Source organism: Sciurus vulgaris (genome assembly GCF_902686455.1).
Source record: "Sciurus vulgaris genome assembly, chromosome: 15".
Classification (NCBI taxonomy): Eukaryota; Metazoa; Chordata; class Mammalia; order Rodentia; family Sciuridae; genus Sciurus; species Sciurus vulgaris.
The window spans coordinates 25,545,174-25,564,319 of record NC_136476.1 but is presented as its reverse complement, the minus strand read 5'-3'; the positions used below and the strand labels follow the sequence as shown (position 1 = coordinate 25,564,319).

At 34.2% G+C, this 19,146-nt stretch overlaps 1 protein-coding gene and 1 long non-coding RNA gene across 5 annotated transcripts in view; one reads left to right on the top strand and one right to left on the bottom strand.

Moving 5' to 3' along the window:
• LOC306645380 overlaps nucleotides 1–12,210 on the top strand; it is a 268,819-nt gene extending 256,609 nt beyond the window's left edge. The window contains exon 5 of the long non-coding RNA XR_013759628.1: nucleotides 10,671–12,210. This is a non-coding gene — a long non-coding RNA (uncharacterized lncRNA). The remainder of the gene's footprint in view (nucleotides 1–10,670) is intronic.
• UHRF2 (ubiquitin like with PHD and ring finger domains 2) overlaps nucleotides 1–19,146 on the bottom strand; it is a 91,383-nt gene that overhangs the window by 51,447 nt on the left and 20,790 nt on the right. For 3 of the 4 annotated variants that reach the window (XM_079113046.1, XM_079113044.1, XM_079113045.1), the window contains one exon: nucleotides 51–269. In XM_079113046.1, the coding sequence (XP_078969172.1) occupies nucleotides 51–269 (219 nt within the window). Of the gene's footprint in view, nucleotides 1–50; nucleotides 270–18,704 lie in introns of all 4 variants that reach the window. The other variant, XM_079113047.1, reaches the window with a different exon arrangement.

The following is a 19,146-nucleotide window of genomic DNA, read 5'->3' as shown; positions in this document are numbered from 1 at the left end:
AAGTTCATTCCTTAATTCAGTGACTAAGTAGCACGTGAAGAGAATCTTACCCTAAGAAGATTTTCACACGAAGTTCCTTTTTGGTCCTTGAGATTGTCTTCAATGTGGTAATTTCTGCATCATACCAAAATCCTCTTTTTCCTGGATTTTCTACATTGTAATTAACCATTACTACATCACCAACGTTTAGTTCATTCCATTTCAAAATGGTTCTAGCTCGTGGTCGAAGATCCTGGACATTCATTTCTAAAGTACCACTTTCTGGGTATCTGAGGAGAGAAAGGGGGAAAAAAAAACACAGAACACAACCTATGATAATCACCAAAGATGACTAAATCATTTGCAACATTTAGAAAAAGTTAAGACAGTTAGTAGTCTAGGAGAATAAGTAAAACAGGTTGCAATATCTTTAAATAGAGGGTATATTTTGTTGACCTCTCACCTGTACTGTGATACATATCTACAGGCTGGTTTCTTAAGTGTGAGCATGAACCGTTCACTACCCTTGCTACACTTTAGGGATGCAGGTCTCTTCATGGCTTACAGTATGCCAACCAGGCATATGCTCCATGTTCAAGAACCACTACCATATCAACTTTCAGGGGGCTACATACTATTTATGTAACATCTACTTAGTCAAATATTACCATTATAATCTGGATATTATGAATGAGTATGTATTCTTCTTAATGACACTTAAATGGTATATAGTAATAATTTTAATTACCACAGCAAAATAATTATTAAAATTTTAGGAAGATATTCATTATCAGCTGTGGAGTAGAGGGTGTGAGGGTGGTAACTTCAAACTTGCTTCACATTTTTTTAACCCAAATTTCAGAATTATCTTAATAGGCTTAGATGTTGGCCTCTCCCTGATCTAGGAACCAAGTCATTGAATTCTGTCATTTGTCTTATGCACGACATGAACTTGAACCTAGCATGCTCCAACAGCTTTCACTTACCCAGTAAGAGAAAACTCTACTTCAACATGTCCAGCTTTCTAGTAATGTTTAAAAATAAAATAAAAGTATAGAAATTTATATGTATCAGAAAATAAAATTGTGTAAAAGAATTCTAGAAGCACTTGGCTTTATTTCCTTCTATAGTTTTAGAAGAATCTTCAATTTTAGGCCTAACTTACTGATATCATCAGGACTAAAACAGCAATTTAATAGTCCACACTAGTTTTTGTAAAATTAAGAACTGCTGTCTTTATATATTAGGTAGTAGAGGGACAAAAAAAAAAATGTAATATTGAATTTCTGCTCTTAAAAAAAAAAAAATCTATTGAGGTAGGTCAAAGTGCTATAGTAGTGGTTCTCCAAGTGTGGTACAAGGACAAGCAGCATCAACACCACCTGGAGATGTGTTAGAAATACATATTTTTGGACTCCACTTCAGACCTGAGTTAGAAATTCTGGCAATGAAGCCTAGTAATATATTTTTAAATCAGTGGTTCTAAAACATGTTCAAGTTTGAGAACTTACTATGCCATAGGAACATGAGAGTAATTAAATATTATATACCCTAAGTGACAGCATTAATAGGGTAGAAACTAAGTTGTTTAGGGGTTAAAGATTTCTTCCTTATGTGTCCTGTTCAATATGAAAGTGGGTCTGAAGTTGGAAGATACTCCAGCAGTTAGTCCTTATTTCTCCAATCAAACAAGGACTATGCAAGTCTAGGACTGAGAGTACACTGAACTCATTTAGAATAAATGATACTATTTATGGATGAAATCTTTAATCAAGTCTCTAAGTATTAGTTAATGGGGGACTGACAGGGATTGCAGGATTGGCAAAGGGCCTCACTCAGAGAGATTATCTGGTTCATTTACCAGTGGCTTCATCAGTGCCATAATTACTTTCAACAAGCCTTCCAAACATCAGCCTCTGCTCAGATAATAAATTTTTAAAAAAATTTTAAAAATTCATTTTCAGACAATAAATTATGAGGGCTTTCCCCCCACCTTGGGTAAAGAGTTATTTACCCACATAAACAAAAAGTTCAGGAATTCCATAGGGGCTTAGTTTATGACCTGTGACCCTAAGAAAAGCCATGCTGTTTTCACCAAGTTCTGATGCAGGAAACGACACTTGATGGATCAAAGATAAGCTTTTGCAACTTACTCTACACTTTAGTTCCAAGAAGAAATACTCCACAATGGATCTAATATTTGACAGTTTAAATCTATCATCTTCAATCACCTTCTCTAATCAAAACATTATTTTTAGGGAATTTTCTTCAACTCATATTACAAGATTTGAACCCATTTATCATTCTAGTGTCTTCACCCAAAATATGTTCTATTTTCAACCTGGTTAGGTTTACACTTCCAGTTTTGGTTCTTGCTACTGTCTATCCTTTGGAAAGTTACTAAACATCTGTAATAATTCATTATCTGTAAAATGTAACTAATGGTAATTGTACTTCTTATGGAGGTTTCGAGAACTAAAGCCAGAAAATCTTTATTGTGCTTAAAACAGAACATGAAGGATCAGTTGTACTGTTGCATTTTGTCATTAAAACATAGTAATAATCCTAAAAAAGGAAACTGACAAGTACAAAGTAGTGTCCATATTTCACTCTTCTTCCTATTTCAATCATACTGTTTGATGGTCAAACCAAATTTCAAGTTTTTAGTCCATCATCTGGTATTTATATGTTCGTATTGTTTCATATAATTTGGTCAGAAAATAAATATTTTTCTCAGCCTATAAAATGAAGGTAAACTTTATCTTTTAAGGTTTTACTAATTCTAAAGTTGTGGTTTTTTTGTTGTCTGCTTCAACACTCTTAAGACCAAATGAGAAGGAAGACTATTTTAGATGAGATTCTTTTCTCAGCTATTTTAAAAGTTGTAATTTGGGCTGGGGTTGTGGCTCAGTGGTAGAGCACTTGACTAGCATGTGTGAGGCACTGGGTTTGATTCTCAGCACTGCATATAAATAAATGAATAAAATAAAGGTTCATGAACATCTAAAACTATTTTTTAAAAAAGTTTTAATTTGACATGACATTATCATCATTATGTTTTAAAAACAACACAGTAAAAAACCATGTTTCAATGGCAAAAAAGAAAGTTCTCCATTTGAGTCTGTCAAAATTAGATACTTAGAATGGAAATACCTTGAGCAAAATAGAGAACTGGAAGAAAGTTTTAAAATTAAATTTAAAATAATGTTTATGTGGAGATGAAGCAAAATAAAGTCATCTCATACACAAGAATAAGGGAATTTGTGTTTACAATGTCAAAATAGAATAATGTAGGTTATATATATGTACACAAACATGTCTGTAAAAGATATTTCATGAAAATGAAGTGAATACTTTCTAATTCTAGCCAGAGAGATGCTACGCTAATTGCTACAACAAAACAAAAAAGAAAAAAAGGAAGTGGTACCACAACACTACTTTTGACAAAGTCAAGAACCTGTCAAGTGCTCAAATATGACCTAACATTAATGTTATTTTTTTTTTAAAAATTTTTTTAGATGTTGACAGACCTTTATTTTATTCATTTATTTATATGTGGTGCTGAGAATTGAACCCAGGGCCTCACATGTGCTAGGCAAGTGCTCTACCACTAAGCCACAACCCCAGTCCATGATGTTATTCTTTTTATCTACATATAACATTTACATAATGACAAATCTAAAATTCCTATACTTTTCAGAGGCCAGGTGCATTGCTGCACACCTATAATCCCAGTGACTTGGGAGGCTAGGGCGGGAAGGTTGCAAGTTTGAGACCAGCCTCAGCAACTTAGCAAGGCCTTTAGCAACTTAGTAAGACCCTGTTCAGATAAAACATAAAAAGGGCTGGGGATGTGGTTCAGCGGTTGGGTGCCCCTGGGTTCAATCCATGGTACTAAAACAAACAAACGAACAATAACAAAAAGAAAAAAGAAAAAATCATTTTTTGAATCCTATTTTTTAAAATTATTTTTTTAAGTTGTTGATGAACCTTTATTTTATTTATATGTAGTGCCGAGAATCAAACCCCGTGCCTCACACAGGCTAGGCAAGCATTCTACCACTGAGCCATAACTCCAGACCTGGGATTCCTGTTTCTAACTCTACCTCTAACCCGGAAGTCTAGAAGAACCCCACAGGAATCCCCCTACCCCATAAGCTGTTTAGTTATACTCTCTGGTAAAAACCCTTCATGCTCAGAAACTGGGGATTTATCCCCAGTTACATATTCTTCTCATTCTAATTATATATTATTATTTTTTTTTAGTTGTAGATGAACACAGTACCTTTATTTTTATGTGGTGCTGAGGATTGAACCCAGTGTCATACATACTAGGCAAGCGCTCAACCACTGAGCGAAAACCCAAGCCCTAATTACATATTCTTTTGATACTAATTTATTGTAATGCTACAATTTTAGTTAAGGTCTGCATTTCTCAGATAAATGTCAAGGCCCAATGCATCTATTCATTTTTAAAGATCACAACTTCCAATCCTTATCACACTTCTGCCAAAATGAAGATTCTAAAACACAGATCTACTTAAAATGTTTTGTGAAGCTTGATATAGACTAGGGAAATCAGGTATTCTCATACACTGCAGACAGAAATACAAAGTGGTACTTGACTCCTTGTGGAGGGGACTTTGGCAATGGCCAGAAATTTTGCCTATACATTTACCTTTTGACCCAGGAATTCCACCTCTAGAAATCCATCCCCAACATAAATAACAAAAATCTTCACAAAGAGACACATATAAAAGGCTATTTTACAACTACACTATTTGTATTAACAGGACTAGAAACAATCCATAATAGGAAACCACTTAAGATAACATGGTACACTTATATAAGGAAAGTTATGTTCCTATAAAAAATGAGGAACATATGTGCTGGAGTAATCTCTGGGCTATAGTAACTCAAAAAGAAAGGGACAAATCAGTAGTGTGCTATTTTTCTATCTAGTATGTAAATGTGTAAATGCAAATATTTGCCAGAAATGGAGTCTGTTTCTTTTCCTCTGCTTTGTTTTGGAGATTTAACTATAAGCCATGTAATGTTTCACATGATTATAAAACAAACTAAATAAAATGTGAGAAGTTCCTAAAAACCAAAAGCAAAATGAAAAAAAAGTACACAACTGGTGACTTAACTACACAGAGAAAAAACTGTGACAAGTGATTTGAAAACATAGTAAGTTGACTACATAGCCCAAATGACATATTTCCTAAGGACAAAAAAATATTTGAAAAAGCAACCTTCACATCATTTGTGGTAGTAGTACTAAAGGTTAGTCTGAAACTACCATGTGAGTAGGATAAAGCAAATTAATGGTAATATTAAGAACCATGATTGTTAGGGTAAAACATAAAATTAAAGCTATTAAATTACAGTCCTTTACTTCTAAATTTCATTGAAAATATCAATATAAACTCAAACTATATTTCCTAGTTTTGTCCTATGAAAAGACCTAGACACATGCCCAAGTAAGTATCAATGAGTAGTTTAAACTGTGTTCTAAATATAATTTCTTACTAAAAATAACTGAAGATTCTTGAGGAAATGGCTGAACCCAGGCCTCGGACATCCTCTTGTACCTGAATACAAAGAAGCACTCAAAAATTATGTTAGGTTCAATCTAAAGAAGTCTCCATATGCCAAAGTGGGGACAATCTGGACACCCAAAATCAGATTAAAAGTGTTAAAATCCATTAAGTATCTAATTATACTTAAAAGAAAAAAATCTCTATCCTTTGGGAGATACTAAGGAAACTGAAAACTGAAAAAGGTCAAGAACCAAGGTCAAGACACTTAGTAGAATCACACAAAACATGCTTAATTCCTTAAACAACAAATTGTGACATGTATAAAATATGGTCTACCAGGGCAGCTCATTAGAGAGATTATTAGGGATTGGTCATAGCACTGCCTATCATATACCAAAATTGTCAGGTTCCCAGAAATAGGTGCTTAGCATATGTCATATTGAAAATCCTCCTAAAATCTAAGTTATCAAATATGGCCCAACAGTCAAACACATAAGTAGACCTTTTAAGGATAGCAGTCTCATATCTAATATGTTGATTCTCCTGAAAACTCTAAAAAGACATATTTTAGCTACTTTTTCAGATGCTTTTTTCAGGAAGCAGATATTAAGATGAAGGTGACACCTATGAAAGAAAGAGAAACCAGACACAGGAAATAAAAGCCCTTGAACCGATGATCATCAGTTGTGTTGAAAGGAAAGGAAGGGCGGATGTTGGGCAGGAAAAGCCAGAGTATAGTATAACTCTGACAAATTCTTGGCTAACACAATGCAGAACTCAGGTGTATAAATTAACCATAGAGTTCCACTTTGGGCAGAAATTATCAGGCACCAGAAGCCTTATCACACTTAGTCACTGACTGGGGGATTCCAGGAAAGGGCATAACCTTGGCTCAAAAGCTACAAATCTCGAAAGTGCTATGGTTGAAGGTTATCAGCTAAGACTTCTTGCAACTGGTCAGTAAAATTCTTTCTTGAAGGGAAATCTTAGCAGTGTACCCACCAAGGCCACTAAAGTCATACATAAGGCCATTAATGGTTGAACATGATATAAAGTCTGGGGCTTTCTTTGAAATAATCCAATGATGTTCAGGGATGCTGGTATAAATAATACAAAATGGGCCATAAATTGATATTGGTTGAAGTTAGGTGATAGGTTCATTATATTGTTCTCTTAACTTCTGCATATGTTTAAAGATTTCTATAATTAAAAAAAAGTAAAAATACTACAAGTTAAAATCCCAAAACTAGCTAAAAACAAAAGGTTCTCTCCATTTTTTTGAAGTGTTGTTCCATATGCAAGCAAAATTCAAAAGATAACACTCAAAGCTTACAATAAAGAGTCTCTTGTCCCAGCCCACCATGACCACTGACTTCTGTTCCCCAGAGGCAATCACTTTCAATTCTTAGTTATCTCTTAATTACCTACATATTTTTAAACAGCATGCTTATATTTTTCGAATTGTTACTCTACCAATTTCCCATATCTAGTTCACTTGCCTATTCTATTATTCTTTATAATTACTAACATGTACGAGGAACTCTAAGTAGTTACATTTATTTACAATAATCCTTATAACATGGATAGGAGTCATTATATCCCCATTTTGAAGAAAAGGTACAAAAGTTAAATAACTTATTCAGATAACTGGAAGGAGCAGAGATATGGTTCAAATTGATCATCTGGCTCTATACTCCATATTCTTAACAAGGGTTGACAAGACAAACTTCTTACTCTCAAGCACATTATACAAAGTATATAGCTTGTAAAAAAAATCATTTTTTTTAAACATTTTGACTAAACAGTATTCACAGTTAAGCAATGAAATATTCTTTAATTACATTTCTTTCATAGCTTTGCTTTTCTTTCTTTTTTGGTCACTAATTTATTTCCATTCCACTACAGTTGTAAAACTCCTCTATAATCAAACATTTTGGATACTCAACTAGTATTTTGTGCTTCAAAACATCTTTTCTAGAGGCTTTATTCCAATCTGGACAGCTTGCTCTGCAGGTCTAGACCTGTTCCACAGCTGTCACGTTGCGATCTCCTTCCATTACTTTCTGTGCTGAATTCTGTTTCCTAGATATCACTGCCATGTCTTCTTCCTTGATTTCAACCCTGAATAGGGTAGAAGTGGTTAAAAGGCTCTTCATATTCCACACGCCTACCTCCGAAGTACCTAGTGAATCCAAGGCCTGAGCTTTACTCAAGATTTCAAATGGTAATTTAACTTGCTTGTTCGTTGGCTTTTCATCTTTAGGTTTCAGCTTTCTTTGGCCTGCTAAGTTATTCATTCATTTGTGTTTTACATTTCCAAAATTTTGCTTCATCTTGTATTTTTTTGTATCTTTTTTTTTGATCCTGGGAGTTCATATGAATGAACTTTTACTGTCTTCTAGAGGGGTATAGTTAGAAGTGGAAACATGCATCTTAATTTGCAATGTTTAACTGGAAATTTTTGTTCACCTTTAGTTTCATTACTTTTTACTCACCACATATCTTCTGTAGTTACATAATCTACTCTCCTGCTTCCTTATCCTTTGGTATCCTCCTATTTTCCTTCAGGAACACAAAAATATTCTCAACTCTGTACTCTTCAAGTTAAGAATGCATATTTCTATCAGAGCACTTACAATGCAAAGCAAGAATTTTTCACTGAGGAGCAGGAACTATGTTCACATTTTAGGGTGCTTGGGATGTACCAGGCTTACAAATGTTTGGAAACATACCCAACTCATTAAGTAGAAAACTCTGCTTTTTATGTAACTGAAGTTCTTGGTTTAATATAATAAACTATGATCACTGCATTTGAAAAAGATCTCCTTGATTCTGATACCTGTTTTCTTCCTGAAAATCCTTGACCTAAATTGGTAGGTGGCATATTAGTCCATTTTGTATTACTATAACAAAATAGCTGAAGCTGGTAACTAAATTTAAAAAAAGGTTTAAGCTCACAGTTCTAGAGGTTCAAAGTATAAGATCAAGTGGGATTCACTGGTTCAACCTCTGGTGAAGGCCTAATGGCAGATTTGTCACAGGGATGTGTCACAATGATGGGAGAGATCATATCTTGAAACAAGAAGCCAGAAAGACTGGGATCCCATAATATCTTCCGAGGGCACACCCCCAAATGATTTAAGGATCTCCAATAAGGCTCTAACTCTTAAAAAGTTTTACTACCTCTAATATTACCACACTAGGGACCAAGTTTTCAACATATGAATCCTTGGGTACACACGCAAACCATATCCAAACCACACCGAGTGGGAACATAGAATTCCATACAGAGAAAATAAGAAAAATGTTTTATTATGTTTTTAGTATTCTTAAAAGAAAACAAGAACAAAAACATATAGACAACTAAACTCTTAATTATACTAGTATTTAAGATAAAGTCTATTCAAGCATAGGCAGTCACTAACATAGCATTCCCTTTCCCATGAGGTTTAATGTACAACACTGAAGCTAATCACTAGAAATTGGTCCAAGCAGCTGACTTCTTCCAGACTTTGCACTGACTGTGCAAAGAAGAAGCAATTGTGCCAACTATATGAAACATTTTGGGAGAAGTAAAAACTTGAACCATTTCTAAAACAAGTCTTAAGGTATTCACAAAGAACTGGAGCACAGAAATGTATCAAGGTCAACTTTACTTACCACTGTTCCAAGGCCAACCCTATTCCTATAATGGAAGAAACTAGAGTCATTCCTCTTTCTTTTGTAAGCATGACCTCTCGGTTCTCAGAATCTGCGAGTCATTATTCTACTACGGGTTCAAGAAAATCACATCTTTGAGAGTTTTGAACCAATTAGGTGAGACAGAGATTTTATTTCCAGTGAGCATTAAATATATCTGAAGTTTAAGTTTTCCCAATAAAATTTACAATGTTCCAAGTACAGTATTCTTCCAGTTACCGTTCAGTGTATATGTTTTTAATTATCCTTAACTATATGACATTCTTGCCAATTAAAAACTGATTTAAAAAAAATTTTTTTTTGGTACCAGGGATTGAGCCCAGGGGCATTTTACTACTGAGCCACATCCCCAGCCCTTTTTTGTATTTTATTTAGAGACAGTAGTACCGTGGTGTTTAAGGTCTCGCTAAATTGCAAAACTGGTTTTTACTAACAGCAAACAATCAAATGACTAGAACCCAGGGAATTAAATCTTAGAGAAATAGATTAGGCTCTTAAAAAAAAAAAAAAAAAAGGTGTACTATACAATAGTGAAACTACATTTTCATAGGTGGTTTGTAAGCTATTAATTCTAAAAGACTCAAACTGCTTTAACAAGCAAAGTAGTATCAATGAAACTATTCCTTCAAACCATGGCTTCCTGTGGCTAATATGTTTAAATAAGGACACCATTCGTCTGTAGGCATGTTCTAGTTAAGCAAATCTTTAATGTTATACCACATGCAAAAAGAAAGCATTTCTTATTCTAATAGACAACATTATGAAGTTTCACACCTTAAATTTAGAGCTTACTCACAATTAAGAATAAAAACTTACTTAAAACTGCTTACAGTAGGATTTCACATATTACATGGAAAAACTCAATTTTAGAATACATTAACAATTTTGGATAACTATTTTGATAATAGTGGAAAAAACAATCAGGTTAAAAGCACCTATGCAAAAAACACAATACTTCAGAATTAAGAATACTTACCAAAATAATCTATCTGTATTAATCAGGAAGTAAAATGCAGATAGTATGATTCTATTTTACTACTAGGTATTTTTTTCAAAGTTACAAGAATAAAGAACGTATCAAATTGATGTTTACAGAGGAGGAAATTAATGCTGAAAGATTTAAAACAAAAGCTTACCAATAAACCGAAGATCTGGAATTCAAATCACATTCTTAGTGCCTAAACTATATAGGCTGTAAGAATCACTACTCTGTATACTTTATAATAGAGTCCTGGGATTATCCATTTGAAAAACGAATTTCTGGGCTCTACTCAAGGCCCACACATCACAGGGGTGGGGGAGTCCCCTCAATAATCTGCATCCTAAACACCTTACCTGGGAGAATCTGTAGTGTTTCTGATGTTCTGTTTTGTTTAATAGCACTGGGGATGGAACCAAGGGACACTCTACCACTGAGCTACATTCCCAGCCTTTTCTATTTTGAGACAGGGCCTACTAAGTTGCTGAGGCTGGTTTTGAACTTTCCATCCTGCTGCCTCAGCTTCCCAACTCTCTGGGATTACAGGAGTGCACCAACATGACTGGCCAGTTTTACTACTTCACTGAAAAGTTATTTTCAGCTAAAAATACCACTTGATTTTATTCAGAATTGTTTCACTGACTTCTATTTGTAATAGCAATAATTAAGACTACTCAATAGCGTGTACTTGACTAAAAATAGCTTCAAAAATCAACACCAGAAGCAATGATATAACCAACTCTTAATTACTGCCCAGTGTAAATTAGCCCCAAAGTTCTAAGTGTTGCTGTGACATTTCCACTCAATCCCATAGCAAAGCCTTGATATTTCCATTAAAAGCAACAGTTTAACCTTTTTTTTTTTTTTTTTTTTTTTTTTTTAAAAACCTTTTTAATACTAATTCATGGTGGGTAATGCACAGGCACTTACAAGTAAAGAACTTCTGGCATATAGTATCTCTCATACAGAAACATTAACTACAGGGACTAAAATTTTTTAAAATTTATACAAACTCCATGTGCTATAAGTAGATAATGTTAATAATAAGGTATTATAAACAGGTATGGATACCTCTTTATAAGTATGCTTCTCCCAAAATGAGAGGTAAAGTTGCAAGTATGCTTTCCTGACTATAAGTCAACTACTTACCAGCTTGTAACAGTTATTTCCACTTTACACATAAAGTATCTACTTCACTGAGTTTTTATGAGGATTACATGAGATAATTCAGGTAAAGTACTTGTAGAGTGCTTGACACAGTGCTATTTTAATAGAAGAATTACTAGTTTAAGCTACTATAACGTTGGCATGGTTATGAAAAGGTTCTTAGCAATCATTTACCTATATTTAAAGATTGCAACTTTATATAGCTCAGACAATTCATTCTTAAGATATGATACATAAATATAACAACGTCCATAAAAACCTTTCCTTCTTTAAATATATACTTTCTCAAACTGTCAGATGTTTTCTAACTTTTCTCCTTAATAGAAATCAGCTAAAGGGCTGGGTTGTAGCTCAGTGTTAGAACTCTTGCCTAGCATGTGTGAGGCACTGGGTTCAATCCTCAATACTGCATTAAAAAAAAAAAAAAAAAAAAAAAGATATTGTGTCTATCTACAACTAAAACAATAATAAAAAGGAATCAGCTAAATTTGTAAATCAAAACCTTTAAATTAGACCATTATATTTAACAAAACAATGAAAGATAAAGCAAGTCACTAACAAAGTTTTTTTGAACTTACCTTTTTAATTGGCCCATAAGACTTACAAAAGGAATACAGTATTAAATCCTTGATAGACACTATAGAGAATAGGTAGTGTGATAACTATGGCAAAAATTCAACTCTAGATCACATGATTAAGAACTTTATGTTGGGCTGGGGTTGTGGCTCAGTGGTTGAGTGCTTGCCTGGCCATGTGTGAGGCACTGGGTTTGATCCTCAGCACCACATAAAAATGAATAAATAAAAGAAAGGCATTATGTCCATCTACAACTAAAACATTTTTTTTTTTTTTTAAAGAACTTTATGTCAATGTTTCTTTAGAGAAACTCTGAGTGAAAATTTATTGGTTGAGTATGCTATAATGAACAGAGTGTGAACTGCTTCATCTATTGACAACATTTCAAAGGAAAGCATTTTACAATCAGGAAAAGCTGAGATCTAGTTCAAGTCTGTGACCTTCAGGAAGAGCTTGACTTACGAGGACTGACTTTAAGAGCGAAACAGAACATGAGAACTAGATCTCAGAACAAGCACTCAATGATTACACAATATATCCCCCCTGAAGAATTTAATAGAGCCGGGTGGCAGCATGCACCTGTAATTCCAGTTACTTGGAAAGCTGAGGTAGGAGGATTCCAAGTTTGAGTCGAGCCTGGGCAATTTAGCAAGAACCTCTCTCAAAATAAAAAATAAAAAAGGCTGGGAAAAAGCTTTTTAGTTTGAATCTATCCCAATTATTGATTCTTGCTTTTATTTCTTGTGCTTTGGGAGTCATGTTAAGAAGTCTGGTCCTAAGCCGATGTGATATAGATTTGGATCTACTTTTTCTTCTATTAGGTGCAGGGTCTCTGGCCTGAGTCCAAGTTCCTTGATCCATTCTGAGTTGAGTTTTGTGCAGGGTGAGAGATAGAGGTTTAGTTTCATTTTACTGCATATGGATTTCCAGTTTTCCCAGCAACATTTGTTGAAGAGGCTATCTTTTCTCCATTGTATGTTTTTGGGCACCTTTGTCTAGTATGAGATAACTATTTATGTGGGTTTGTCTCTGTGTCTTCTATTCTGTATCAATGGTCTACCTGTCTGTTTTGGTGCCAATACCATGCGATTTTTGTTAATATTGCTCTGTGGTACAGTTTAAGGTCTGGTATTGTGATACCACTTGCTTCGCTACTCCTGCTAAAGATTGCTTTAGCTAGTCTGGGTCTCTTATTCTTCCAGATGAATTTCATGATTGCTTTCTCTATTTCTATGAGGTATGTCATTGGGATTTTAAGTGAAATTCAATTAAATTTGTATAGCGCTTTTGGTAGTAGCAAGAAGCTTTTTCTCAGCAAGGAAACAATCAATGATGTGAAGAGAGAGCCTACAGAGTGGTAAAAAATCTTTGCCACACACACTTCAGATAGAGTACTAATCTCCAGAATTTATAAGGAACTCAAAAACCTTTACACCAAGAATACAAATAACCCAATCAATAAATGAGCTAAGGAAATGAGCAGACACTTCACAGAAGATCTACAATCAACAGATATATGAAAAAATGTTCAACATCTCTAGTAATAAGAGAAATGCAAATCAAAACTACCCTAAAATTTCATCTCACCCCAATTAGAATGCCTCTTTTCAAGAATACAAGCAACAATAGGTGTTGGCAAGGATGTGGGGAAAAAGGTACACTCATACATTGCTGGTGGGGTTGCAAATTGGTGCAGCCACTTTGGAAAGCAGTATGGAGATTCCTTAGAAACTTGGAATGGAACCACCATTTGACCCAGCTATCCCACTCCTTGGCCTATACCCAAAGGACTTAAAATCAGCATACTACAGCGATGCAGCTACATCAATGTTTATAGCAATTCAATTCACAATAGCTAGATTGTGAAACCAATCTAGATGCCCTTCAATTGATGAATGGATTAAAAAACCCCTATACCAGAAAATTAAAAAGTTGAATAAATTCCCCATAAATACATTATGAACATTACTTTCTAAACAAAGTAAATAATGCGTAAAGATTGCATAGTGCAGAAATGATTCCTCATTTAAAGTAATCTACAGATCATTTAGTTTGAATAAAATATAACCTTTTAGGAAAGAATGAGTTCTAATAATTTTGTCTAAATGGAAAAATAAACAAGCTACAGATGGATATGGTGGCATATGCCCATAATTCCAGCAACTTAGGAGGCTGAGGCAGGAGGATTGCAAGTGTGAGGCCAGCCTCAACAACTCAGTGAGACCCTGGCTCAAAATACAGTAAAAAGGGCTGGGGATATAGCTAGGTATAGCTAGGTAGTGAACCTTTGGGTTCAATTTCCAGTACTTGGGAGCAGGGTGAACTATAAGCCTAATCATGTGCTAAAATAAGGAAGAACATAGAGCTTCCTCAGATACTACATATTACCCTTGGCCTTTAGTAAGGCCACTGCCATATTAACCTCTTTCCCCCATGTTGCTCTTTAGTATGGGTATATGACAGCAATGGTTAAACCTAGGACAAAAGGAAATGCATCAATGCATTTGTTAGTCTGATGTTAGTGTTCATCAGAATCACCCTGAGGACTTAAATTTCTTTGACCAAATTATGCTTTGTGCATGTACAAAATTATCACAATGAATCCCACTTCTATGCAAATTATAAAGCACCAATTAAAAGATAAAAAGAAGGGAGACCAGTAGAGTAAGGGATCAGGGGGAGGAAGAAAGGGGAAAATGGTAAATTCTGGCAAATGAAATGAAGCAAATTATATTATGTGCATATATCAATAAATTACAATGAATCCCATTATATATAATGATAATGCACCAATAGAAACATTTTTTAAAAACCCACATAGATTTCTGGGCCACACCTAGAGATTGATGCATTCTGTCTGGAGTGAGTCCAAGAATTTGCATTTCTAACAGGCAATGCTGATGCTCCTGGTCAAGGACCATAAGTTGGGAACCACTGGTCTAACACAGTAGGTCTCAACCATGGCTGCACATTAGAATCACAGGGAAAGAACTTTAGAAAAGAGCAATGCTCTGGGATCCCTCAGGATCTATACTAGAAGTTCTGCAGGGGTAAGTGTCAAGAACTAATATTTTTTAAAACTTCCTAGACAACTGTATCCAGGATTGAGAACCACTAGTCTCAGTGATTAAACAGAATCTACACTAAATCTACTGAGAACATATGCTTCTTAATACAAAAAAAGGATAAATATTTTAGCATTTATTTGCTGATAAACCAGCCAAATAATCAGTACCAATAAAATTTGATGGGAGGGTCTCATGTGCTGACATACCTATTGTTTACCTCAACAGAAGTTACAGGAATGCTTTTTGCTCTAGATCCTAGGCAACATCTAAAGCAAGTCTTTGAAGGCAACAGACATGAATTCAAGATATTAACCCCCTTGTGTCAATACTGCATTATTAAGTCTTAGGTTCTGAAGTCTGACAATTTAATGGATACAACCTTTGGCAAATTATATAATAAATCTTGGTTTCCTTATGCATTAATGTAGCTAATACAATCACTCTAAAGTTTATATGCACATTCATGTAAGAAGTTGAGCTTGAACCCAACGCATAAGACTTAACATTGTCTAAAGCACTATGATACATGTGATAATGTAAAGCAAACATGGAGTAACTATATTATCCATCTCTGTGCCATACACATTACCTATTAGAATCACTAAGAAAATGATTGTCTTCAAGATCACCTTGTCCTCTTCAGTCAGCATCATGGCTCTTCATCAGAAGTTTCATGGACTCTACTTTTCCAAGACTATTGTGAATTTAGATGTAGAGGGTCCTTAAAAATGTTAATCTTAACTTTTAATAACTACAGAGAAGATAACTGATGGGACTAACAAATAGGAAGTTATAAAACTGAATAGTACAAGCTTACAAAAATAAGGAAAATTTTGATATTCTCTCCCTTTTTTTTTAATTGGCCAGTTAATGATTTATAATTGCCTGTTTACCTTGAGATTTGCCCATTTCTTAAACCTCTTCTCTTTTTGTTTTCTGTACAAATATCACTAAAAGAATTTTCATTTAGGCTTCTCCTTAGTAATTAAGGCTTTGGTAGGATGGAAAAGAGAAGCAGCTTTCCTCACAGCTATGTTGTGTATGCTCACTAACCAGATACTTTTAAAAATGATTTAAGAATTCCTTCCAATCTTCATCTCTGGAGTCTAAATATTCCTACTGCCAACTTTCTCTTCAAATATGAACTAGGTTGGTTGAGTCCTATTAAAACAAGGATGATGACAGATGTAACAGCAATCAAGGAAAGAAAAAAAAAAAAAAACCAAAACCCATAAATATCTACTCTGTTCCAGGCACTCTGATGTTTATCCTATGCTTGTTTCACATTATCTACAGTAAGATGTTAATCAAAGAGTTGACAGTGTAACTATATATTTTTTAGTCCATACCCCATCAAGGAACCAAGAGAAAAGGGACATTTACTAAAGGTAAAACATCGAATTTTTAAAACATTTCAAATCTGTTTTACATAACCTGCTTTTCATGAACTTTAAGTGTATTCATCTATAATTTTGAGAGGAAAAATGTAGATTAGGAAACAAGTGATTTCATTGACATGTTAGAACAACGTCCAAGTCTTAAGTTTTTTGAAACCACTCTACATAATAAATGTCATGGGTCTACAATGCTTATTGTTCTACATAGACTAAAAATTGTTTTAAAATCTACTCTGAGTGGAGTGGGAATTGAAAATGCAATGGGATACCCATTTATCCTGATCTGATTCTGCAAGCAATTTTAATGTAGTTCATTCCAAGGCTAAGAATTCATCTGGTTTGATAATATACTAGATCTGCAGTCTATTTGAAAAATAGCTTTTGGTTCTGACATGGTGGCATGCACCATGCGTGGCCTGCAGTCCAACATATATGGAAGATTGAGACATGACTGCTTGAGCCCAGAATTTAGGGCCAGCCTGACCAATTCAGTCCAGTACAGGGCATACGCCTGTAATCCCAGCTACTCAGGAGGCTAAGACAGAAGGACAAGTTCAACATCAGCCTCGGGTACTTGGCTAGACCCTGTCTCAAAAATTTTAAAAAGGGCTGGGAATACAGCTCAGTGGGTTTAATTTCTGGAAAAAAAAAAAAAAAAAAAGGAATATTTAAAAAAAAATGTTTATTACTACTGCTGGGTCATATACTCCACCAGCTCTCTGAAATGTATACGCAATCTAATAATTTGTTAAAATCACCACATCACTATATTTTCAAATTCAGTTTGCTAATTACCATAAGGAATGAAACTTTAAAAGACTGTCATATCTATATCAGATAATGGTTCTTTCTAGATGCTTACACCAGCATTTAGTTATCCATGACTTTTATCCAAATACGCTTGTACTTTATAAAATCTTACACTGTATTTTGTATAGTTCTTTTCTCTTTTCTAAAGATGTAAATGACATTTACCTATCATTACACTTGTTATCTTTTTTTTTCTCAAAGAGAGAGCAGCTATTTTATCTTTAAGATGCCAAAAATGAAATATTTAGTTCCATCATGTAAAACTACTTAGAGAAGATAATTTTAGTTTTCTTATGCATGTTGGGTTTAGACTTCCTTTTATTATCCTTCCTTCTAATCAAGACAAATTTCTCCATTAAAAAAATAGCCAAATAAACACTAAGGAACCATGTTTTATGCTCTAGTATCACACCAAACTCAAGCACTGGACCTATTCCTTGGATAATCTTAATCGAAAAACAAAAATTTAAGAGCCTTTAAACAAAAAATTTAAAAAGCTTTTGTTTACTTAGTATTAAAAACTTCGGTGTCTATGTTGTGTCATTCTGCACAAAATTTCTAAATAATTCTTTTTTATTGACCAGAATGAAGTCCCATGTAGCAGTTTTCCTAGTTATTCTCCAATTCACTAAGAGATAAAAATCAAGAACTTAAAACATTCTACTGTTGATTATAGTCAATACAGAGAGTTAAAGTCTCCCACTACTTAAGTAACCTGGCACTTATAAATTCAGAGACTGCTATTATCAACACAAAGACTCCAACCCCTTTCTGTACCAGCACTGATTCACCAATATTGCTAGCTTGGTCAATCCCATATTTTAATACTCACTCTCACTGTTAGTTCTATTACCATCTACTATGAAAAAAGTAGAATGATGGCTCATTTGAAGCAAGCAGTGTTGGCAGATTAACTACCACAACAAGAAGTATCAAAAAAATAAAGATTGAAAGGGTCTAGTTTTGACCCTCTCCAAAAAATTTGACACCAAAGTCTTCTTATACCATCTTGAGGTAGGAAAATTTACAACCATCCTAGGATTTTGAACTCTTATGCGACAAGAATTTGGTAACAATATTTTTCATATATACTGAGGTATTGAGTGGTAACTTAAGTTCATTCAGCATGTTTAATAAATATTTAAATCTATCCCAACAGTAACCATTGTACTACAATTTTCAAACTGGATAAAGAAAATTTAGTGTTAGAATCTAGGCCCTAAAGGCCAAGTTCTTAATACCATTTCCTTCTGAACATTTCGGAACATATTTGGTCTGGGGTGAGGGATATTGGACAGTGACTGCTAATGAGTACAGGATTTCTTTTTGGGAGCAACAAAAAAGTTCTAAAATTAGTTTGTGATAACACATAGTCCTGTGAATGTGCTAAAAACATTTAAGTTCACCCTTTAATTGGGTAAACTATATGTAAGTTATCTAAATAAAAAGTTGGGCTGGGGTTGTAGCTCAGTGGTAGAGCACTTGCCTGGCATGAGTGAGACACTGGGTTCAATCCTCAGCACCACATAAAAATAAATAAAGGCATGTGTCCATTTACAACTAAAAAAAAAAAAAAAAGTTGTTTAGACATACTTTTACTTCACTCTAGTGGTTACTACACTATGTTATAAAACACTTTCTAAAATACTCTTAAAGTACATATCAAAAAACCTAATGGAGACAATCAGAAAATCTGCACATCCTAAAATAAGGAAGATAAGACAAACCACTTAAGAGCCAGAGATGACCAAGAGTTAAAGGACCCTTGTTCATTAGTTAACAATTACCAAACAGAACAAAAGTAATAGATTGAACATGACCTCTAAATGATTTCTTCAGAATGACTAAAATAATCTTGAAATGTAAGGTTGTGCTTCTATAAACAAAAACATGAATTTTCACGAAGTCCTCAATAGCATGAGCACTTA